This window comes from Zerene cesonia, chromosome 7, assembly GCF_012273895.1.
Source record: "Zerene cesonia ecotype Mississippi chromosome 7, Zerene_cesonia_1.1, whole genome shotgun sequence".
NCBI lineage: Eukaryota > Metazoa > Arthropoda > Insecta > Lepidoptera > Pieridae > Zerene > Zerene cesonia.
Genome location: NC_052108.1, coordinates 9,070,299 through 9,096,128, shown reverse-complemented (window position 1 = coordinate 9,096,128; position 25,830 = coordinate 9,070,299). Strand labels below are relative to the sequence as shown.

At 35.4% G+C, this 25,830-nt stretch overlaps 1 protein-coding gene across 1 annotated transcript; it reads left to right on the top strand.

Moving 5' to 3' along the window:
- LOC119840744 (frizzled-2) lies at positions 1–25,134 on the top strand. Its single transcript, XM_038367468.1, has 3 exons — positions 1–352; positions 21,148–21,341; positions 21,882–25,134. Exons 2-3 carry the CDS (start codon positions 21,168–21,170, stop codon positions 23,331–23,333), a joined length of 1,626 nt encoding a protein of 541 aa, XP_038223396.1. The 5' UTR covers positions 1–352; positions 21,148–21,167; the 3' UTR covers positions 23,334–25,134.
- The last annotated feature ends 696 nt before the right edge of the window (positions 25,135–25,830 follow it).

Here is a 25,830-nt window from a genome sequence, read left to right as displayed (position 1 = left end):
CTCTCCGCGCGTCGCGGTGTTAGTACATGTTAGGTGTTGGATTTACCATTATTTCGGTGCATTGTTTGAAACATACGCTCAGCTGATCAGTGACATAACTATATGCTTCTATACAACGTTACCTGTAGAGAAAATAAAAAACACAAGAGTGCGATCGCGTGTTCGATCTCCAGGAACTAAAAAGGAGTCATCTGTAAATATAAGCGTCGCGGAGGAGCGACCAAACGCGTGTGACTGATCGATACTTTTAAATGATAACATGGTTTCAATTAGGTGTTTTAGAAGACGGTGAGATAGTGTGACTGTGGAATTGTGTTGTGCGGTGAATTTAATTCAGAGTTCGCTCAAAGAGGTGAGTTATCGTATTGATTTGACGTATTTACGTGTGGCTTGATAAGGCGCTAGGATTTGTTTTGAGGCGATAAGTGGTAGCGTGCGATAGCCAGGTACATAACTTTGCATTTAATAAGTTATATTTTATATGAACGTGTTATTGAAAACAACAGTAATAGTTGGTAAACTTTTTTCCAAGATTTAATCTATGCAATTAAATTTATTTATTCTAATATAAAAGTTTCGATTTCATCAATATCCCGACAATAAAGTAGGTACGTATATCTAAACAGTTTGGATTATTATCGATAAAATCCTTGCATTGCACTAAGATTTCGAAAATGGAATAAAATTTAAATGTGTGAACATAAACATTACAACTGGCCGGATCGCAAAAGTCAACGTAAGAAAAAGTATAAAATAGTTTATGGTCGAAACAACCGGATACTCGTTGCAGCAAAGAAATAAACGTAAGCTGGAGTGCGTTGCACTCGGCACCTGAAGCTAACCTAGCTATAGCTTATAGCTGATGCACTTTCTCATTTGCAAGTCGAAAATAACTAACGAGCGTCCGAATGACTCACGTCTTTATTTACAACTCTTCTTCGATGTTGTACCGTCATATGACAATGCCTACGCTCGTTTTATAAAAAAAAATATTATGCGATATTTGAAATGACCAATATATTAACATAAAACTTAACAAACTTTACCTACCCTCGGACAGACTATACAAACAAGACGGCTCCATTTGAGTATTTATTTTTAAAACCTGTTCAATTTGTTTTTAAATTAATTGTTAGTATTACTAAATTTAAATCACTTGTAATTTCCCAATTATCTAAAATGTGCATCTTGTTTATTTGCTATATATAAATATGGACAAACTTTTGCTTTCTTCTGTACAATACACGATATTCCCCATCCTTACCATTTAAATAAAATATGAGATTGTTATTAAAAGAATGTCTTGTAATTGCATTGCATGGAGTTTCGAGACATCTTTTAAAATATAATAATAACAGATATTCTGCAGGAATCCTCGTGGGGCGCGGTGTAAGGACAGACATACCTATTTTAGATTTCATTTTTATGGACGGCTATTCTGCCACCGACGGGAATATAATGCTGGCTCCAGACTAGACTTATTTATCTTAAAAGAAAAATTAAATGTACAAATATAATATTAATAAACCCGAGTGCGATTATTTGTAAAAACAATTAGGCATATCCATTCATTATATAATATAGATAAATAAAAATAATTGGTAATTTTAGAAACATGAATTTATTAAAACAACTAAAATTTTACACACAACAAGGAAAATGCTTACTAAAGTCAACTGTTAAATAAATTTTTGACAAACCTCTGACAATATGTACCAATATTTACTAAAATATCAAACACAGAAATAACAATATAAAAGCGACATTACAAAGCTGCATGAGTCTAAATCTTATACGCCATAACACTTGAATTAGACTTTGCATTTACTAAGCAAATATCGTATTATAATTCGGCTTTTTATCACGAATAAATGGACGTCTGCGAGTGTTGAAAGCTCGCATTCATAGCGGTTGTAATTTATTATTATTGTCTGTATGTCCGTATGTTTAATGCGAGATTGTTTGAGTGTCAAGCGCGTTAATTATGGGGTCGTTCACTATACTTAAGTATTTACGCCCACGATACGGTAGTAGGTTTTTATTATTTCTGAACGATATTTGTTTGTGCGGGAAACCGTAGTGAATATGATTTTACGGTACGCGCGTTATATTGAAATGATTTTGAAAGATTCAAATTTTAAAACTGGAGTCAAGTTCAAGATATTGCTAATTTCTTGGCTGTCCAAACCTATTTGTTATTATGATTCTAATGATACATTTATACATATAATAATATTATACTTAATTCGTAATTAAAAAATATGGAACCATTTTCCTTGCGAATACCTACTCTTAACACAAAACTGCAATAAATGCTTAATCTACAAATAACAAGTTTCATTTGCGTAGCGCTAATGCAAGTGGTTGTGAGAGGCTAGTTGGTAGTCAATTAGTTTATCACAAAATCACATCTGTCTAGGCACTCGAAAACACACTTAAAAAAGTGTACAAAAATTCACAAAAACTGGCGTTTTATTTTCTTGACAGCACTTCTCAATACTTGGTACGAACCGGTGGAAAGTTGAAAAGTGCTTGTAAAGTTGAATGGATTTATTTTATTATTGGAGCCCGGGCTGCGAATGTTGTCTACTACTAGAGACAAATAATTTTGTAAATGCTTCCATTAGCGGCTGTAATTCAAATCTGAGTTCCATTTTTAAAATCCCATTCCGAGTTTGAATTTCAATACCATAGATAGTTTTGTTTTTAATATCTACTGCGACGCTGATAGCTGACAGTGTTAAAATATTAACGTAATATTCCATGGAATAAAAAATTACACTTTAGTTTAAACTACAACGTTAAGAAAATATAAAACGTCGACTAATCCATCAACTTCGATTTATTTCTCCAAGCTAAACATTCAATATATAAGATTAAAATATCTTACAATATATTACGCGTAAACTAAACACAGCTTGTTGGCAAATATATAATAGCAATAACGATAAAATCAACGGAGAAGCTTTTTACCGTTTTACAGTCGCGTAAATCTAATACAGTAGCACTTTATTAGATATATATTGAACAATGTCTGTATATTGCGAGCTAGACAAATAAAAATAAATATAACATAATCTAACGTTACGCTTGATATAAAAATACATCGTTTGTGGGTTTTATAATGTCCTTCATATCATATTCTCTGTTTCTTTTTGTGTTTTATTGTATAGTTGATGATATTAGTAGCAGACTGAGTATATTTCTCTCCTTGCTACCACTTTTCCTGACCAATACTACCTGGACCTCTTCATCGCCACGGTAAATAGGCACCTTTTAGGTAGAAGTACATCCAAGTAGACCTTATCTGCGCTTCCGATTGTATAAAAAAATTGATTAGGTTTGTTTGATATCTTAAATGGTAGAGTTTCAATAAATAATAAAGATTAAAGACACGGCCTGACAAGGAAAATACACTGGAAAGACAGTGAACCTACGTCATCCATTAATGTGGATGTTGTGTGGCTGAAAAGTCGCCTTTTCCTCATTGTGATATTTAGACACAAGCTTGAGAACGGAATCCATTCGTTTCAATAGGTGAGAGAAATCTTGCGCATCATGTTGAATTATAGATATTTAACTTTACGTTTAGTTTATTGTTAAAAATTATATATCTTATACATCGTGTACATAGCATGACATGCTATGTACACATACACATTGTGTACAAAATCATGTTAATATGAAACATTGAGTTTTTCTTTCTTAAACATTAAACATAAAACCCGCTCAACAAACTAGCATCTATATTAATTTAAAACACATTCTAAAACAGTAGCTATCACGAACCAGTATTTTAGATAACCCTAGAATGAATGTCTATGTGGATTTAAAATGAATAACCTAACACCTCCTAATTGCAGGTATTGGTAATTAGCGCTCGCGGTTCACTGACCGACCAAACATCGGTGTCCCATTCACGCCCCGAACAAAGATCTGTTTGTCTCGGATTTATTGCTGTTCACTAATTTGTAAACGCATTATAATGTTGCATTATACGTGTATCATTTACATTTGGGCTGCGGTGTGTACACACAGCCTTATTTTAACACCAACCTTAGTTGTGAATGTTGTGTTGTTATCGCGTTTAAATTGTAGTGCAATAGAATCTAATTTAATAGAATAGTGACAAACACACTAACTAGCAGATATTTACTTTTTCTTCTTCTCTTTGTTAATGGCTTCACCCAACAGAGGGACTGCGCCAATGTCCAGTGTAATAAATAGCAAATATTTATCGGCCCTTATTAAAAATTATTTGACAGTATTTTTATAATCATATGCTACTTCGATTTTCAAGTTATTTAATCTAAAGGAAAAGTAAAAATCAAGATAAAATGTGATCTCAAATAAATGTAAGTTGTTTAGAAAACCTGTTCACACCCGACTACAATGCGCAACAGAAAAATCACACGCGTGTACACCCAGCGTTATAACGAGTAAATAAATTCGGATTTGTGCGGACGGACAAATTTATTCACATTTGTTTTTATATGTTGAGGAGACGTACCGTGAATTATTCTCGCTCGACATTTAAAGCGTCGCTCAAACCGAACCCGTTTCGGAAAAAATCGTCACCTTTGGGGTGTACGTCTTCCGATCTTTTCTTGGAAATGACTTGCATTATTGGGACAAAATTTTTATTTCTTTCCACTACGGGGTTTAAGGCGCTATATAAATGAAAGGGACACCGATATGTCTTTACTTTGTAATGCTGTCTTGTTTTGTTTAAAAGCATTTTGCATACGTTAATGATTTGGTAATGAGAATTATTTTATATTCTGTTTAGTTAGACTACTGTCGACTTCTGAAGACTGCGTATTTTAAAGGAACTCGGGTGTCCCAAGAGGATAGGCGTTCGGCTCAAATCCCACATCGCGATAAAAAAATTCTTTAAAAATTTCGTTTAAAAGAAACATACCAAAATAAACAAGTAATTAACAAATAGTTCTGCCATGCCGCACCAAAACATGAAAGGCGTCGTAGCATTATAATATCAGGCTAAGGCAATAGATATCTTTCCTCACTTTAAAAACTCCATCATCAGAGGAACATTCCCTAAACAAGTTTGAAGGTAGTTGTCACTTAGGATACTTTTAAAACGCCCAACGTAATTGCTCCATTGACTGCACGGTGCGGGCCCTCAGGGATCCCTTTGTGCGCAGGCTTTGTGCCTTTGACGGTAAGAAAGTTGAAGGAATTTGTATAACCTCCCTTAGTGGGGAAATATTATGTATCGTACTTGCTTAACGATTTAGTGGCTTAATTGTCGCGCGCTTGCCCACTCCACATACCATGGGATTTCAACTAAATTGAACTCATTTGTTTTGGTTTGAATTCTCCAATGATTTATCAAGAAAAGAAACGTAGGCTTGCCTAATTGGGGAATATATAATACTAGAATTTCATAATAGTTATTCTTCGTAAACAGAACCCTTTCAATCAGTTACTTCATTTAGTTATTTCAAAAGGTTTTTAACAAAGAGCAACCGTACCATTTGCGTTGCATATCTTTATGTCAGGGAACACTTTTTCTTGAATGTTGGAATACATTTATATTTATGTATATATAATATGCATATTCCTTCTTGAATTGGTGACCGGCACTTATTTTTCGCATGTCTCCCAGTAGCGTACAAACACTTTGTAAAAGTTCAAAAGCCACTTTTTGAAACGGCTCAGCAGCAGCGCGATAACTTATGTTCAAAAACAGAATTTAAATTAAGAAGCATTTAATTTTGTATTTTGATGTAATCGGATTCTCGTAGTGGCAACACAATTAAAATATTACATTACGCTACGTCTTATGTGAGGGTAAGTTTTTGCCGCTTTTCGAGTAAACCCCATATGTCCAGTCGTTATGTATATTAACGAGGTGCCCGCTGGGCGCGTCTCCTTCGTTTATCAAATTATTTATACATGCACGGCATTCGGCCACCCATCGACTGTAAGGCTGATGTGGTTGTGCGATTAGTCGACTGTCGGAATGCTGCATACTTTCAAGTGAGGAATTGGTACACGTAAGTTTACATACGCCTTGAAATTTAAGATCAATAAATATAGACGATTTCTAAGAGTCGCACATTTTCATTACAATGCATATATTTTTAAAAATTGTAGGGACCTTACAACTTGTCTAATGTTTATAGAATTTTTCAATGTTTCGATATATTTCCCTGATTTATATTACACTAAGGGACATTTAAAAAAAAAACCTTTGCATACACCATCTGAAAGCTACAATGTACACGTATAGTTAACAGCTATGTATTCACTTAAAAGACGCACAGTCGTTCGTGCACACGCAGCCTAAACATTTCTTATTGAATTGAAAAAAATGACTCGTTTCGTAAACGGATGGTACTGGGCGTAGAATTTATGACTTATTTTAACATATGAAGCTATTTGGATTTCAATTGGGATCTTTTCGATTCGTCTATTGCGGCTGAATCAATATTATTATATTGAATATTTTATCCGGTGGTTAACGGTGAAATACCGTTACAAGCATGTTTTTGTCCCGAAACGAACACTCTGAAATGTTTTTACCTACTTTGAAACAGGAGGTTATTAATTAGTAGCATTTTTTTACGTTAGCCGCACAGTTCATATGACATCTGACGAGTTATGTATTCTCATATTGTTCAATATGACAATGATGAAAATGTGGTAGTTAAAGAATAAGAATCTTATCGACCATTATATATTTATTATAATTAATTCTAAAATGATCGAAGATAACGTAATACATTGCAATTTCTCTTTAAAAAACATCAAAAAAATAAAGGATATGTACAAAATTGGAACTAAAATTCAACTGAAATTATGAATAATGATATTTAGGGAAACCCTATACAAACTGGATCGAACCCAAGACAAAACCCTCACGTATGACAAGCCTTTGAACCTACGTGAACACAAATAGCAGTTGTATCATTGATAATAACGTGAACCTAATCAGACGATCAATCTTCAGCGAGCCTTGAGCCGTTCGCGAAGATTAATTTATTATAATTTGACGTATGGTGGGATTATTGCTGACTGCATTGGTGATAATAAACTGAACTACTAAATATATAGCGTATTTCAGTTTCATAGATTGGGCGTGTTCATATTTGCATTACAATTGGACAAAAGCCCGTGTTCTGTCCGTGATCATGTTAAGAACACTCTGAATAATTCCAGATCATATGAATAATAAAAATAAAAATTCTGTCCTTCACAATCATTAAACTACTGAGTAGTATTAACGTTGTGAAGGACTAGTGTCTGAGATGAGTCGTAAAAACACCTATCACTATGTCGCTCAGTGAAGGTGCAGCTTTCTAATGGTGAAAGAATTTTTAAAATCTGTCCAGTAGTTTTTGAGTTTATCCATTACAAACAAACAAACCAACAATACAAATTCTTTCTCTTTATAATATTGGTGTAGATCGGTGACAATACAATAATGTCACAAGCTATTCTTATTATCCTGATTAAATAATTTCCTTACGTATACTCTGTATAAGAGCAAATGATACAATTAATTGAGTCTATAAAGTCTACTATTATAGTATAGTCTACTATTATACTAAATCTATTAGCTTTTCAAAAAAAAATTTAATGATATATATCCTCTGTAACACTTAATACTACTCCATATGTAATGTTACCATAATTCGATATGGCCGATCGAATGCTATGAAACCAGGTCAGCACATACCTCTCGTTGGCGCCAATTAGATTCAAATATGTGGTGACGTAACGCTATTTAAATCAGTTTATCTATGGTATGCTCTAGTTTGCACTTTATGGTTAATTATTGTCGATTAATGCAAATTATGTAGAGGTGTGCTTAAAATATTAGTTTATTTATTTAATTGGGTATTGTTGTTTTTCATATGTAATATATACTGAACATAAGTCAGTGTATGAGTATATATAACAGAAATTGCTATTATTCTTATCTAAAGCCTTAATTTTTACTTTCCTAACCTTTTTCCTAACCTTCCTCTTCTAGAATGTTTCTCCTATTGTTTTATATTAGCTGCGCCCCGCGGTTTCACCCGCGTAATTCTGTATCCCGTAGGAATGTCGGGATAAAAAGTTGCCTGTATGTTATTCCAATTGTCCAGCTGTCTACGTACCAAATTTTATTGCAATCGGTTCAGTAGCTTTTGCGTGAAAGAGTAACAAACACACACACATCCTTACAAACTTTCGCATTTATAATAATATACTTATTACTTCCTACTGGAAGTAGGATGGTAGTCTGGAAGAGATCGCTGCTACCTAGCGTTAAGTCTATGTTATATATAGTCTATAGTTATAGTTAAGTATATGTGCATATTCCCTTTTTTGTTTGTGTTTATCTATATTTTTCTGTAAATTTTTGCAATTAAGAATTATCTATCTATCTATCAATATAATAAAGTACCTAAATGGTTAAAACTTTGTGAAAATAATCTCAATAATAGATTGCTTAAAATGTGAGATATTTATTCACTATAACTAAATCGCGACATTCGTTTGTATATTCAATATTTATATATAAATAATGTGAGCATAGTAATATGCATATAAAACAACCTTCAATCGGATTCTAAATGTCTTGACTCTTGAGACCACCTATGCTGTGATACCTACTGCGTGATAAAAATCCTTCATCATTAATGTTTCATTGATATTAAATAGTCGTTCGGTTACAATACCATACTTTAAAAATATTAAAATTACGGCTATAAAATGTTCATCAAAATAAGCTGTTATATGTTTTTAGCAATCTTTTTTTATATATTCATTTTTGTATATAGTAAATATTATTCTGCCTCCCTTTGTACATCTAATATTTATCCTTTACCTAAGGGGTTGCCTGGAAGAAATCACTCTAAAGTGATAAGGCCGCCCCGTTATACGTTATCTTTAACTATTGTTTATATTTTCTTTTTCTTTTTTCTTCTTTCTATAATAATTAATGTGTAATAAAAGTGTTAAAATAAATATCCTAAGTATATACATATTATAACACTATTTTAGAGGGTTAATTTATATTTATGGAGGAATCGTAATGAAAGGAAGTAATTTTGCTTCTCTTGTGTTAGTTTATCATCGTGTGATTGATGTGATTTTACGTATCATATTCGTGTGAGATAATGCATCAATAAAACGTCGAGCAATACAAATAAACGTCTTGTTAGCTCGTATTTGTTTTATGTTATAGCAAATATTATATTTTCCTCGTAGATCGCGAGATTTCAATTGTTCTTCCCTTTATTCTGTTTGCGTTAATGCGATAAGAATCTTATGTTTTACTTGTGAAGTGTGCTTCATGCATTTTAATTGGCTTTCTGATAAATTGTGTTTTAAAGTAACTAAAAGTTAATAAATCAAAAAAGGCTAGATTAATAAATATAAACTCGACAAACTTTTAGGTCATCTCATCGAATAGTAATCTGTATAAATTGTAAAATTCAGTCGGAAAATATATTACGTATATAGCGTGGTGGATTATGGCCTAAAACCCTCATAGGAGGCCTGTGACCCGGCTTTGGGAACATATTTGGGCTGATGATGATGATGATCAATCACCAAATTGTTGTATAAGTAATTCTTTAAGTTACATTTTTAACAAAATCGTAATTTTCTGCAATTAATGGTACAGAAAACCATACACACTAAGATACTGCAGATAACACGCGAGTAAAGCCGCAGGATCGAGCCGATATAGTGTAGTTTTTATTTACACATTGTACCCACAGTCGAGCTGTCTCAAGAAGTGTCCAAAACGCGGTGGCACGCTGATAGCAGTGTTTAATTACAATGAGATAGTCGATGATTTATTGATATTGCACTTGATAAGAGATAACAGTGACTTGCTGATAACAGAACTACACTTTTGAAGGGAATGTTTCAATCTAGATGATTCGATGGATATTTTAACCGACTTCAAAAAACGGAGGTTATCAATTCTACTGTTTCGTTATGTTTGTTATCTCATAAGTTATTACTGGGTGAAGCGATTTTGATGGTCGTTTTTTGTGATGTTTAATGTGAAGTGTTTGTTATCTTTTTATGTTTGTGAGGTTAAACAATTTATATGCTAGGATGAAAACCGCACCTCAGATAAAATATTTTAACCTTTCATATTAAAATTCTATTAAATATTTATTTTTATATAAAACAATCTCTGTGTCAATAAAAATACTTAGCGTATCTATAAATAAATACATAATATAAACTTCGGAATAGTCACTGCTACCCACCTAAATCAAAATAATTAATGAAATCATTGTAACAAATCAATAAATATGAGTAATATATTAAAATGTTCATATTATGCGCTATCATAAATCTGAACATTCACAAACAATGACGCGGATTCGAGACACGTCGTAAACTTGTAAATAGCGCTATTACACGACTACGCTTGTTACAGATTGAGTGATAACGTTGATAACGCTTATCAGTTTGACAAATTTTGCGCTTTTTACCCAGCCACGTTTCGTTGAGGAAGGCAAGATTGGCTAGCGCGAATAAGCGAACCGGTATCGATGCTATAAAAAAAACTGACAACCTACATTTTATTTTGAGTTCGTAGTATTATTTATAGTTAGTAATAGTATTTATAGCATTCAAATGCAATAATGCGGAATTTTTTAATATAGAAGAAAATTTATCACGAGGCGGGACTTGAACCCGCGCCTTTTTGCCAAACCGTAGTAACGCCTGCCTCTCGGCCACAAATTTCTCAACATTGATTTTATAAATACGAAATTACGGGGCTGCTTGATTCCAGTACTGAATTTCGACAGATGAATTCGTTATATAGATAAATGCTGATGTTCGGACAAGCAATGCTGTAAAATTATAACAATAATGTTTACTACATCTTATCCTTTCTACATGGATTTATGCAATATGGACTAAGTTATAAGCGAATATATATAAAATTAGCTATAGATTTACCTGTGTAGACTGGCACCAGCTTCTCCATAAGTCATTCTTTCTCAATACACACAAACATTCTTGTGTCTTCACTAACGTAATGTAAAAGTTATTCTGTTTTGTAATACTTCCTTTCTACCATATCCTACTTCCTACTAATATTATAAATGCGAAAGTTTGTTAGGATGTGTGTGTGTTTGTTTTTCATTCACGCAAAACTTACTGAACCGATTGCAATGAAATTTGGTACGTAGACAGCTGGACAACTGGAATAACATATAAGCAACTTTTTATCCCGATATTCCTACGGGATACGGACTTACGCGGCGGAAACCGCGGGGCGCAGAGTAATAAGTGAAACATTGGAATCTTGTAGAATAACCCACGTTAGGTACTAAAGTAGTCTTGCTATAACGATAACTAAAAAGGATCAGACACAGAAAATTTGTATTGGAAAATGTGATCGCGCAATAAGTGTTACTTTTACGAAACAGAGATTGTAATATCACTTCACAAATAGATTTATGTTAATAATAAAACTACCAATACAAGTCAGTGGATATCGTCGCATTCACACGTGAAATTTCACAGGCTTGTTATAAAATTTATGGCGGGTTGTTTGCCCATTAGCGTGCCATTAATTATGGAAATGGCTCGTTATAATTATTGGTGGCGTTTTGCGAATATATTGCTAAAACAGCGGTGGGAACGCGGCTTTGCCTGGCAATTTGAGAGCATTTCGTATAATATTTGACGTCATTTATTTAGTAGGCTCATGAGTACTCTTTCGAATGCTATAACAATACTCTGCTACTGTTTTGTGGGTTCATTTCAAAGTCACTATAAAACTGATGTCTCGCGAGATTTCGTATTCGACATTATAAAATCCAACAAAGCATTAAAGTGCTTAACGCGATATCGTAGCAACAAGGGGTCAAAAGAGGTGAATTACATTAGGAGGGGTGAGGGGACACCCCTTGTGAGAAATTGTAGTCTGCCAAGTAAATGGTTGTGTTTAATGACATTGGAAGTATGACTCGAACGCTGGAATTCTGCCACCGTTATGCATTGAGTGATCTTTTATATCTTGAATTCGACTAAAATCTAATTCCTACCTAATCCTACTAATATTATAATGCGAAAGTTTGTTAGGATGTGTGTGTGTGTTTGTTACTCTTTCACGCAAAAACTACTGAACCGATTGCAATGAAATTTGGTACGTAGACAGCTGGATAACTGGAATAACATATAGGCAACTTTTTATCCCGATATTCCTACGGGATACGAACTTACGCGGGTGAAACCGCAGGGCGCAGCTAGTATTATATACGTGACAGTTTGTTACTCTTTCACGCATAAACTGATGTTGGGATCTAAATGATATTTCGTGCAGATAGAATTATAGTCTGGATTAAAGCATAGGCTACTTTTTATTTATGATCGGATCTCACTGTCCGGTATGCTGGTTTAAATAAGATTTTTATTGGGCTTGTTACTTCGGTTAAAATAATTGATAATTAATTTACATAAAAGGGACCGACTGCCATTCAAAATAGGACAAGAGATATTATTTCATTTTTAATTTGGTTCATTGTATTATAATAATTCTGAAATTACATTATACAGAATATCAATATAGAACAGTTTATAAGATGCTCAATTTAACCGAACATGACCTCAGTTTTAAAAATAATAGCACGTGAAAAGGTCATCCGACAGCTCAACTACTGCAATTTATGTTACAAGTAAATAAGCTCCAATTTATCGAACACCATCAGAATTGTGCCCAAGGAATTTTCGACTCAAGCGTTACTCTCAAAGTAAACTCATCTCTCCCACTCTAGCATTAGGTGCATAATGGCTTGTAAGGAAAAATTTGCGAGCCATCGATTATTTGGACAAACAAGGCCCGTAATAAATCATCCCAACCCGACTACCTGGCCCGATCGATATGAAAAAAGACCCTATTTTGAAACAAAGGGAGTGACATTTACGAACGCACGGGATTTTGATGTTAGTTATTATATGGAAGCGTTCGAAAGCTTTAATTATAGTTTTCATCATCTGTGGAAATGTAAGCATAGACAATTATGTAAATTATGCCCAGCTTTTATTATTGTTCTTAATAAATATTTATTGTTAACGGTCTTCGATTGATAAACTGACATATTCTTTGTTCATCCGAGGCTTAATAATAAATTAATTTACCTAGTCAATAAATAGATTTTCAACCCTCTGAATTGAAGTAAAATATATTTAAGTAGAAGTTGGTTAAATAAACCATGTATAAAAACTAAAACAAAATGTATATATGTCTCTATAGATTACATAAAGAATCTAACACAATATGCGATACGTCATCAGTTATACATAAATATGAGAAAGTTTTTAAATAATGGCGGAATGCGGGTTTTATCTCGCCTCAGCAGATCTCGGGACATGATGAGAGGCACAAGGGCCTCGGAGCTAAAAATAAAGTGTCTCCCCAAAACATCACTTATGCTCCTAAGATAATATAAGCGATATTTCATACACGTTATTCTGATATAGGACTGTTTTTCTAGCAATTGCATTAAAATTGTTAGTGTTTCATATTTTCTGGGATAATAATCCTCAATTTAGATGTTTCTTCAAGTTATCTATATAAAAATAAAGAAGAATTCATACTATATCATATCATATAAATATAGGCATGTACAATTACATAGATAAAATGCCAGCATCTTGTAATAAATCCCAACAGAATAAATATAATACTTTAAAATGCCATGTAAATCTTAAAACGATGTATGCAAGACTAAATGAAAAAGTTATTACTTAGTGTAGAAATTGAAGATTTTTAACGGATTTATTCATTACATAATTAATAAATCGCGTTTAAAATAAACTGTAATACTCGCGTAATATAAACACAAGAAATACTACTTACTTGGTGATTTAATAGAAGCGGGAATAAACAAAATAACTAACCAATAACACTATAAATTCAATACTACATAGTTATGTCTCAAATATTCCGCATCGCATTTTTTGTCCCGGCAGATATTTTGAGACGCACCTGTTCCCAGAATGCGATGAAAGATAAAGCGCCCAGGTATATTTCTATTCTATAAACTCATTGTTTTAAATATAATTCAGTCCGTGACAATTCCAAGTTGTAAATACGTTGTAAAAATTTGTGAATTTCGCGAATAAGCGTTGCGAATAAAGCAGTTAAATTTTATGTTTTTACAACTTGGAATATTTGAGAGTTGCGTTGTTTTGCTGAAAGTGTTTTTGCCAATTTCAATGAGAGTATTTAGCCGATTTGACGAATTGTTTGATTGGTTGGACAAAAGAAATAGTTATTTTTATTTGGGATGTTATAAAATATAATTGTTAGGTACATTCCGTCGTTAAAGTTAAGTTTATTTTAATTTTAGATTTCTATTCTTCTTTTCATTTATAATTGAATCATTTACTGCCAATGTAATTACTACCATATCTATATAACGACAGAAAATGTATCTTATTAAAATAACTTGAAACTAAAAATTCAAGTTTGTAATTGAATTTAATCTAAAAATAGACACTTATCTCATTCCACGTTTTGAAGTATCGCTAGGTTATCTGGTGGTCACGTTATCTCGAAATGCATAAATCTAGATAATACAATTCTTAAACCGCAGAGTTGAATGTAACCTACTGTTGTAATTATATACACCGCAACAATAAGCGTATGAAACAAAGCCATATTAAAATTAAACAAATAAAGGAATGCAGAAAGAAAAGACGTCTTGTTTTCTCTGAGATTAATCTTCATTAAGGTTGAGGATAAAAGCTTAGTACTTTCTAGATTATGTTATAAAACGTGCAGAAATTTAATTGGTATGTCCATTATAATTTTTTGTATTATATTCTTTTAAACGACGAGGGACTTCGGCTTAGCAATTAAAAATGTAAGCTATTGGATGACGATGGCCTATTAAAAGATAAATTTAAAATAAATTACGTATTTGTCGTTATTATGAAGTTATATTTAATCGTAGTTTAATGGGATATTTATTTGAAATATTATCTGAATAAATATTGATAAACGACTTTTACTTTGAAATTGGTAGATTTTTATCAACACATACATATGCGAAATATTGTCGTTGTATGACCATCAAATCAACATTATTTGCCAAATACATTTTGAACCCACGTTCGTTTAAATTAACCGCAAAATTGTTTACAAAACTATTGACCTGGCTCGTTTAAAATATGGCCGCTTCGAATCACCTGTTGATAATATCGTAATTCATAACAATGGTTCATTACATTTGCTTTGAATATCTCTTTATAGTTTGTAATATTATGCACTTATGAATAAGCAATTAGAAATCTCACTAAAGTGTCATTATAATAAATTCACTTGTAACTCGCTCATATACTTTAATATTAATTAAAGTCAAATTAAATATAGAAGAGAAATAAAAAAAAATCAGAGATATGGATTCGCTATTCATCGAAAGACGTGATACTATAAATAGATATGAAAACAGAATACTCATTAAGACCATGTAGTTTCTAATTTACTAATAATAATCAAAAATGGCGGCCACTAAATAAACTTCATACAGTAGGACTTTATACCGGACTTATACCCACCAATGCATTTATACTAGTAGAATAAACACATCGGTAGGTATAAGTGTAGAGGTACTGCAGTCGAAGATGCATGTTTATAAAATAATGAATAGTGAAGTAGTATAACGAGAGTCATTGTTTTAACTAATGAATCGATATATGGGTAGGCTAGCTATACAGTGGGCTAACGTGAGCTGTATCACGTATTAGTATCATCATTTATTTACTTTTATGAAGGTTTTTTTATATGTTATCGAAAGAAAAATTGAAGAAAGGCGTGACGAAAACTTACCAGCTGCTTTGATGAATCTCCATTTATAATTTGGCTTATATTTTGTATTGATATTTATTGAGTAATTTTCAGTTATCTTACAATCTATACTTAATATTATTAAGCTCAAGAGTTGTTTGTTTGAACTCATTAATCTCAGGAACTACTGGTGCGATTTGAAAAATTCTTTCACTGTTAGATAGCCCAATTATTGAGGAAGGCTATATATGTACCACGAGCGAAGCCGGAGCGGACCGATAGTTATGTTATAGACATCGAGTGATGATGTGTACTAAACGGCTTAATATTCTATTTCTGAAAATTATTGTCCTATTTTGGTTAGAATGAACAGCTTTTCCCTGTAAAAATAAATCACAGTAAGTACAGAGATCTACCAAAATTGCATTCCGATTAACAAAAAAAGTGACAAAGAAATAAGCAGTTAAACTTTGGCCGTAAAAAGACGCTATTGTCATTCGTAATAAAAGATTTGAGCGACAATTTTTTACGGTTCGCACTTCGTAGACGGCAAAGTTTAATTTAAGAAATGGGTAAATAGGTTTTTGTGTTGTTTCGCTTCATATTCAAATACGTGAAGCGAATTCTTTGTAATGTACGTAGATGGACAGTCGATTAATTGATATTTGAATAATTAATGAAATACAATATAATAATTTACAAAATTGAGAATTTGGTAGGTCGTGATTATTTCTATTACACTCGATGAAAAAAAATGGAAATATTAATATAAAGGTATAAATTTTAGAGGAAGAATTGAAGTTTCGATAACACTGCAAGATTCTTAAAATCTTAACCATTTAGAACAAACCGCAACAAAGGAATAATCCTATTTCTTACTAATATTATAAATGCGAAAGTTTGTGAGAATGGATGGATGTATGTGTGTTGCTCTATCACGCGAGAACCACTGAACGAATGTTGATGATGCTTTGCAGTGATGTAGCTTATGTACCATAAAAAATCTTGGACTATAAAAATACTTGCTTCTCCAGTGGGTTCGTCCGCGAGTGACACTGCGCGTCACAGCTAGTCACTAAATCCAACAACTAAAATCTGTATCATATAAAAAGAATGTTTTATGACGGTGTAAATACAAATAAAATTTCAAAGACAATTTTGTATTTAACATCACTTGTGAAGTCAGAAGCTAAGAGGCTCTCAAGTCAACAACAGCTCAACCTATCATCTGGGTCAAGTGTTAAACAAAAGACATGATTTTTAGTGAACGTTACGGAACTTTTTCTTCAGCTGGTATTGATTGGATGTAAATTATACTTATTTAAAATGTCTCATTAAATCTTTAAAAAAATTTACTTTTCTTTATTATTAACATATAGAATTAATACAGAGTGTACTCCTATTATTTCTATGTAGTATTTACATCGAATCTTTACGAATATTATATATGTGATATTACATTTGTCGGTTTGACCAGCTTTCACGTCGCAACATATTTTATAGTATGATCAGGTTGTTTTTAACGCGCTAAAACACCTCATTCCCATTTGAATTTCCTTTTACGACGTGCAAAGCTGCAAGCGGAAAATTGGTTACATAATATTTAAAACTTTCATAATACAATAAACTTTTCACTTGGATCTGTATAAAAATATTAGTATTTATTATTTAATTCTGCATCAGTGAGACTACATGTTTTGCCCGTCCGTTTCGAAATTGTTGGAGAAAACACGTAGAACGGCATGTATGCATCAATTCAAGTTAACCACAGCCTAACCCCGGTTTGACTCTGTACAGAACGCAATAAAGACAAATCTGGCTATTGCTCGTTTGTACATATTTTCATTAGTGGCCTAACTACTTCCACTGTAGCGTAAGGGATAGGTGAAAGCGTATTAATCAAAAATTTTTTTATGGCAGAGCAAGCAAAGGATCGGTTGGGCCACCTGATGTTAAGTGGTCACCACCGCCCATAAACACTTGTAACACTACAGGTGTAACAGGTGCTTTGCCGGCCTTTCAGGGACATATACGCTCTTTTCTTGAACGCCCCAATGTCGTAATTGTTCGGGAACACCGTAGCTGGTAAATCGTTCCAAAGCTTTGCCGTATGCGGAAAGAAATAATAACTAAAGTACTAACTCTAAGCCTAACTTACTTGTCCTAATTAACTGCAGTTAACTCATATATTCGTAATAATGTATGACTAGCTTTAACGCGGTGGATTAGTATATATGCTAATCCAGACTATAATCTGTCTCTGTACCAAATTACATACAAATACGATAAGCTGTTTCCGAGTGAATCCGTACATCCTTCCAACCATAATTATAAACTTTCGCTTCTATATTATTAGTAGGATAACCATTTGACTGCAAAACTCGTGTAGTTTTTTTCTAATCGCCGGCTGTCCTCCCATTCCTTTCTACTTCTGTAGTTTTCAAGTGTTAAGTGATATAAAGTATATCTCTTATTTATGAAAACGTATTAGAGGAAGGAGCTGAAAGAAGGAATATGATCAATGAATGGTAGGATATAACGTAAAATCTACGTATATGAAGCCGCTAGCTAAGAGGTAATATCTCACATTAACCTCTCGACTCCAGCGGCTTGTCCCACGCCCAGAACTATAAGCTTTTAATCAGTTGGCGCGGCGCCAGCTGATCGGCCGTCAACCTCAACCGGACGTTTCTGTCAAACGACAACCTGTCAGAAATACTCTCACCTCTCCCTGCTCCCAGTGGAAGGAATCCACTCACGTGGCCGCCTGACTGATGTTATTGGAACTCGAGTCCAAGTGTATGACACAGGTCATTGTCGTACTACGTTCCTAGAGATTTTATAGCTAAACTAGCCTTCCGCGCGCGGCTTCGCCCGCGTGAAATTCGTTTATATCGCTTTTATCTCCCTATTTCAACTCCTTCTACCCTTTTTTTCGCAATAAAAATTATGCTATGTCCTTTCCCAAGTTCAGTTCTACCTTCATACCAAATTACATCAAAATTGGTTTTATCAGTGGTTTAGGCGTGAAAGTGTAACAGACAGACAGACAGAGTTATTTTCGGTTACGGTCTTGCGATTGATGATCTTACGGTCCTGAGATTAAGTGTACAAAAAATACTGAAGAATATTTCTTTCAAAACATTTTTCAAACTTCAATTGAGCACCAAATAAACAAGAGGAAAATACCTAAATTTTTGTTATATAATCGCAGTCATAAAATCATAAAACAGCTTACTAAACGTAAACATTTAAACTATGATAATATCGCTTACCTAAATATAATGAAGAAGTCATGTGATGTTTTTTCTATTCAGATATGCGTAAAATGACGCAAAGTTAATAACAACCACGAACAATGAATAAGGTTATTGTTTATTCAATATTTAATAAATTGTCCCAAATAAACCTATTTAAAAGTAACTATTTCTTGCTAGGCTAGAATAAAGTTTAATTATAGAATACCTTGTTGTATGGTATGTTCTGAAAATGATAATAGATTACTTATGATTCTGGCTGAAACTTAAATTGATTCAACATAGATTCCAGACATCTACCCCAGGGTAACAGATAATTAAACTCGCCCGGTCGCTTCTCTAATTATGTCAATATTTATTTAAATGCACTTGTACAAATAAACAGAACGCGCATCATGATTTAAAATATTAAATAAACTGAGAATATATCGTCTGTAAGCCGCATATAACCCGTTCTAAATATGCTCCCACTGCCCTAGCCGAGCTCCCACAAGCCCTGCAACTGCATGGTTTTATGACTGACCATTGTTTATTATCCGACCACCCGATATAACTCCCATGGAGTGGAAGCGAACCGTTTTAAAGCAATTTTAATACTTGGAATATTCGAGATATGTTGCTAGGTGACCTGAGCATAGAATACGTAAGTCCACAGAGGGTTTATTTGTATTGGGGTTCGACTGAAATTCATTGTATTGCGTCAGACTACGGATGTGCGACGTCCACTCAGCTTATATGTTTATTACATAATAATAATGTTGCATAAAAAGCAATCTAAGAGACGTTTTTTTTTATATAACAGATAGAATCGCCTAAGAACTGTAACATACTTTTAGCATTTGTTTTACTCTAAATGGCTACATTTAAAAATTAAAAAAGAAAAACGATTAACCATCTAAAATGCTTATACGCAATTTTCCACACATCTAACTTGTATAAATCTCACAATGTAGCTATTCCAATACAAGATCACGCAAAGCAAACACCAAAACAGCTGATATCTCTCGCAATTTGTCGAGGAAGTACACAAGGCATTTCAGACAGGACGAGAGCGTCGTAACGCGAGCGTATCTGGTGCCAGTGCCACGTGTGCAGCGCCTCGTTAAATAGACATTAACCGGACCGGCCGCGACACGTCCGCTTCGTCGAAGATTAAGCAAGTTGTAGATGTGATTATTGGATTTTATTGAAACTATGGAGTTAGTTAGAGTCTGTCAGGAAGTAGAAATTTTCCAATGTTTTGTACAGAAAAAGTCCAATTAAATGAATCTATATTTGATATTAATTTCGACTATCACGTCACATACCGTTTAATGTCGTGCACTTTGAATACAACTAAAACATCGTGAGTCCGTCAACATGAGCTTGCCTCTCAGAGGCCACATCCCATTAGCAGTCTCTCGTAAACTTGTCTAGTCTATGGCGAATGTCTCAATACATTCAGCTACCTAATGATCGAGCTATATTTAGTGCGCAGCTTCCAAATAAAAAACGTCATTTACTTAAACTAATGCCGTTCGACTAACGTCGGACGTTATACCTAATAAACAAATGACTTCTTCTTAAAAAAACTTTTAGAATACATATAAATTCCGCTATACCTATCTTCTGAATTAAATTAAAACGTTAAATAAACATTAAATAATGACACTATACTTGGTAAATTAGACGCTAATGTCATAGCAAAAATAAAACCACATACCACGATGTCCCATAAAACACTACTACATGATTAGTTCATTTATGTTTTAGGTTTACTAAAATTCTAACAATTACACTAAAAAATTTTCTACAAAACTCGTGCTTCACTGTTGCATAAAATACACAATCTACATTCAAGTTGTGCTACCCTTTTGTGGTTCTACAAATATATGACTATATTTAGATCGACATCATAAATAAAACACTATAACTTTTTTAGCGACTATTTAATAACTATTGCATATACCGTTTTGAAAGAACTTCCAACAAAAGAAAAGAAAATTGATCTGAATTTTTTTCTATTCATTTATTTTAATTTTTTCTTACAATTACAATTTTACTTACTTAGTTACAGAAACGTTCTTTCTTTCTTTCTTTCTAACAATGTAACAATCTTTCCAGATGCGGTTAGTGTAGTAAGAATGTGGGGCGTGTGGATACTGGGCGTGGCGTGCGTGGCGTGCGTGGCGTGCGCCGGCGCGCTGCAGCCGCGCTGTGAAGAGATCACCATACCCATGTGCAGGGGTATAGGGTACAACCTCACCTCCTTCCCGAACGCTCTGGACCATGATACTCAAGAAGAGGCTGGACTTGAGGTCAGTACTAAATAATACTAGGAATATTAGTTCATGTTAGTGAAGACAAGTAAGCCCCAAGCACGTTCGAAAGACCTTAAGTACTTAAGTAAATGACATAACGCTGTATTGTTTTATAGGAAACAAATGGGCGTAGTGCACGCCTAAAGCACGAAACTCGATAGCTACTTGTAATTTCAGAGACTGTACGACGGATTGCGTCGTAATTTATTACATCGTAAAACACAGGGTCATTAACAGGATTTTTGCGATGTAGATTCTGGATGTGGATAAATTGTGGACACTTATGTTGTTATTCAATTTATACGTTAATGTATCCGAAAAGCTACTATTGCGAATCGGTTTGGAAGGTATCATCTCAAATTGAATTACGTTCGAATCGCCTTGCATTACAATTTAAATAAGTTACATTTTATAGGAAAAATGTTTAGTAATTGAAACTTAATTATGAGTTTCGCAAGTAAACGTTTATAAATATGTACTATTAAAAAAGTAGGGTAATTTGTATGTCACTTCTAACAGCCAAATTTGCAATTCCAGGTGCACCAGTACTGGCCCCTCGTAGAAATCAAATGCTCGGCCGACCTGAAGTTCTTCCTTTGCTCCGTGTACACTCCGATATGTATAGAGGACTACCCGAAGCCCCTTCCCGCCTGCAGGAGCGTCTGCGAGCGCGCGCGGGCCGGTTGCGCCCCCCTCATGCAGAAATACGGCTTCCAGTGGCCCGAACGGATGGCCTGCGAGAAACTCCCGCGTCAAGGAGACCCCGACCGCCTCTGTATGGAAGAGACCGACCGCGCACAAGAACCTGAACCGCCGCGGCCTCCGCCGCGAAGGCCCTACAAAAACCATTGTAAGGATCCAAAAAACTGCGAAAGCGGCCCGGCTGCAAGCCCGGGCGAGGGCACAAGCGAGGAGTGCGCGTGCGCGTGCCGGCCGCCGCTGGTCAGCGTGCGAACGCTACACAACGCCAGCGCCACCACAAGCGGCGTGCCGGCGTGCGCGCTGCCGTGCCGCGGCGCCTTCTTCACGCGCGAGGAGAAGGAGTTCGCGGCGGTGTGGGTCGCGCTGTGGGGCGGCCTCTGCGCGGCCTCCACTTTAATGACTCTAACCACATTCATCATTGACTCGCAACGCTTCAAGTATCCGGAGCGCCCGATCGTGTACCTCTCTGCCTGCTACTTCATGGTCGCGTTGGGCTACCTCGCGCGGCTCGCCATAGGGCATGATGAAATTGCGTGTGACGGCGCATTGTTAAAAACTTCGTCAAATGGCCCCAGTGCCTGCACCCTAGTCTTCATTCTGGTATATTTCTTTGGCATGTCGTCGTCTATTTGGTGGGTGGTGTTGTCGTTCGCATGGTTTTTGGCCGCCGGACTCAAATGGGGCAACGAGGCGATCGCCGGCCACGCCCAGTACTACCACCTGGCCGCTTGGCTGATACCCGCAGCGAAGACTGTGGCGGTGCTACTCGCCGGAGCGGTGGACGGGGATCCAGTCGCCGGTATATGCTACGTGGGTAACACGTCTTCAGAAAATTTGAAACGATACGTGCTCGCCCCGCTGATAGTGTACTTCGCCCTCGGAGCGACGTTCCTGCTGGCCGGCTTCGTGTCTCTATTCAGAATACGCTCAGTGATCAAGCGGCAGGGGGGCGTCGGCGCCGGCTCGAAAGCGGACAAGCTGGAGAAGCTCATGATACGAATCGGCGTGTTCAGCGTGCTGTACGCCGTGCCCGCCGGCGTCGTGATCGGCTGCTTCGCGTACGAGGCGGGTGGCCGTGAGGCGTGGCTCAAACGCGTCGCGTGCGGCCCCGCGTGCGGCGGCAAGCCCATGTACTCCGCGCTCATGCTCAAGTACTTCATGGCGCTTGCGGTCGGCATCACGTCGGGCGTGTGGATCTGGTCTGGCAAGACGCTGGAGTCGTGGCGGCGCGTGTGGCGCGGCGGACGGGCGCCGGGCCACCGCGCACTTGTGAAGGGCGCCGTGTGACGCGAGGCGGCGGGCCCCGCGCCCGCGCCCCCGCTCGTGCCGCCGTTGGCGCCCCCGCTCGCGCCCTCGCTGGCGCCCACGCTGGCTCCGCCGCCCGTCGCGCCCTCCGCGCCCTCCGCTCGCTCCGCACAGCCCCTCTCAGACTACGGACCCGTCTAATTCTGGGACTTCTCGAAGGGACTAGCTTAATCAATGAAATCGACTCGGATAACCTTTGTACATGAATTATGAAAGTAATAAGTGAATAGCTTAGTTTACTTTCGTGCGTTCCCGAAATATGAAAGTGACCTCAAGTATGAAACTGTAAGATTTCTCACATGTACTGCGACAGAATAGAAAATGACTCAAAACTAAAAACTAGTCTAATATCACTGAGGACAAAATAAAACCCTTTATACAGAGCTGTCAATAATGGACCATTATACCTATCTCGGTGTAATTTTGTAAGTTGACATTTGAATAATCTTAAAATGCAATTTGTAAGATGGCTAACTGTACGCAAATTCTCATAATGAAATCACGCGAAACGAAATAGTACCCCACAAAGAATCCAGTGCAGCAATAGCAACGAACAGTATATACGGGTCCCCAAAGTGCCATCCGCGGCTCGCGCAAGACATTAGCTCTCGACGACTATGTGATATACGTACGGAATGTGCGACTTATTCTAGTGTGTGATTGTGCGCCGCGCTTTGTCTAGTCTTAGCATATAAAACGCGCGGCGGTGACGAACGTAAATACGTAATAGTTTAAGGACGGCAGTGATGTTTCGAACGACTAAAGTGCGACTTTTCGTCGCACGATAATGCTGCGACTATTTTGTCGCACATCAAAATAAAAATATATTAACAGATTTTCTGAACCTGTGATTCCTCTTAATAACTGCTAACTGATACATTTTATACAATTAATAAATAGAAAAATAATTTCTTAAATTTCCTAGTGAGTATGTGTAAAACTGTGAAAATGAGATTATGTAACACGGGATATAACCGCTAAAATAGCTAAACAACGGAAGCAGATATTAAGTGGAATTACATGACGCGCTGGATTAGTTCATTTACGGAGGTGTTTTATAGTTGTTTTGTAAGCATTTTGTACCAATCAATGTGAACCGATCATAACAATGTTATTGCAAAAACTTTTGATAAGTTGTAGATCTGAATAAACCGGCTGATTAAAAGTTTCTGTAAGCAACTTCATGGACTGTTTGTCACTGCCGACAATAATGTACTCGTGTTTTTGAAGATTGCGCCCTGCTGTCTCGCTCTAACCTATTTGTATCTTAGCGTTACAGTGAGACGGCGATACTTCGATACACGCGTTTACTGATATGTATGAGACTAATTTACTTATACGTTTAATATCTGGGTATATGTATGTTATAATAATTAATTATGTTAGCAATAAGGTTGTAAAATTGTACGTAATAATATATTGTATCTATGATTGTGGTATACGTAATAATTTAAAATTAAATATTTCTATTCATCTTGGATGTAATTTAAGTAGGTAGTTCTTGGATACCGAACGTTTACTTGAAACGGCCGATAGAGGGCGTTGTTCTCAATATGCTACGCCATCTGTTGGCGAGTAGTTAAAATTTCACACTGCCATCTATTGTACAATAGTAAGACTTTTTCCCTATTTGCTACTTTTCTATTGTAAAAAACAAAGTGCAATAGTTTCGATGTCAATTGAATGGAAATAATTTTAGTATATGTACACACGAACACCGCAGCCTAAGAAAAAGAAGAATGTAATTTATTTTATATCCTAACTGTAGATAAATAAAGCGACTTTTTTATGTACAATATGTGTTGAGATTTATTTGTTCACTATCCATCCAATTTCCCGCCATTTTTGAAATTTCACTCCCAGCCAAAAAACTTTTTTCAAATTTCATGAAAATCAAACAGGGCAAGGGAATTTCTTTCATAAATGAAATTTATCAAACGAAATATCATGTACGTTAGTGGAGTATGAGATGAGTGATAAATTGATGAATTTCACATGTTTCACTAATTTATATTCTTTACCTACTGGCAAATGAGTTAACACCATTGCTATGCTAAATCGATAACTAATCATCGTAACCGACCTTTTCGCTCTACCGTAGAGGTTACATAATTATAGATAGATGTCTATGAAAGGCTACTGAAATTAATGAAGAAAAGATAACCTCAACCAATCTGAGACTTTTTATTCGTTTATTTACAAACTAACATTCCTTGAACTAAATAAGCAACATTTATTAAGCATTAAACTTATAACGAAACATTTAAGCTAAGCAACAAAACGAGAAACATTAGCTTAATTCTACACTTAGTTACGTTTATCACATTACCATTATTTACGTATGTTTTTACTTTTAATGGACAGACAGCAGACTTTCAATAACATTCAATTGGCCTAAAGTTTTAAACGTATGTGACATTATTTCTAAAGTTATTTTAGTCGTTTTAGCCTAATTATAAACTAATTTTTTGTTTTGGGT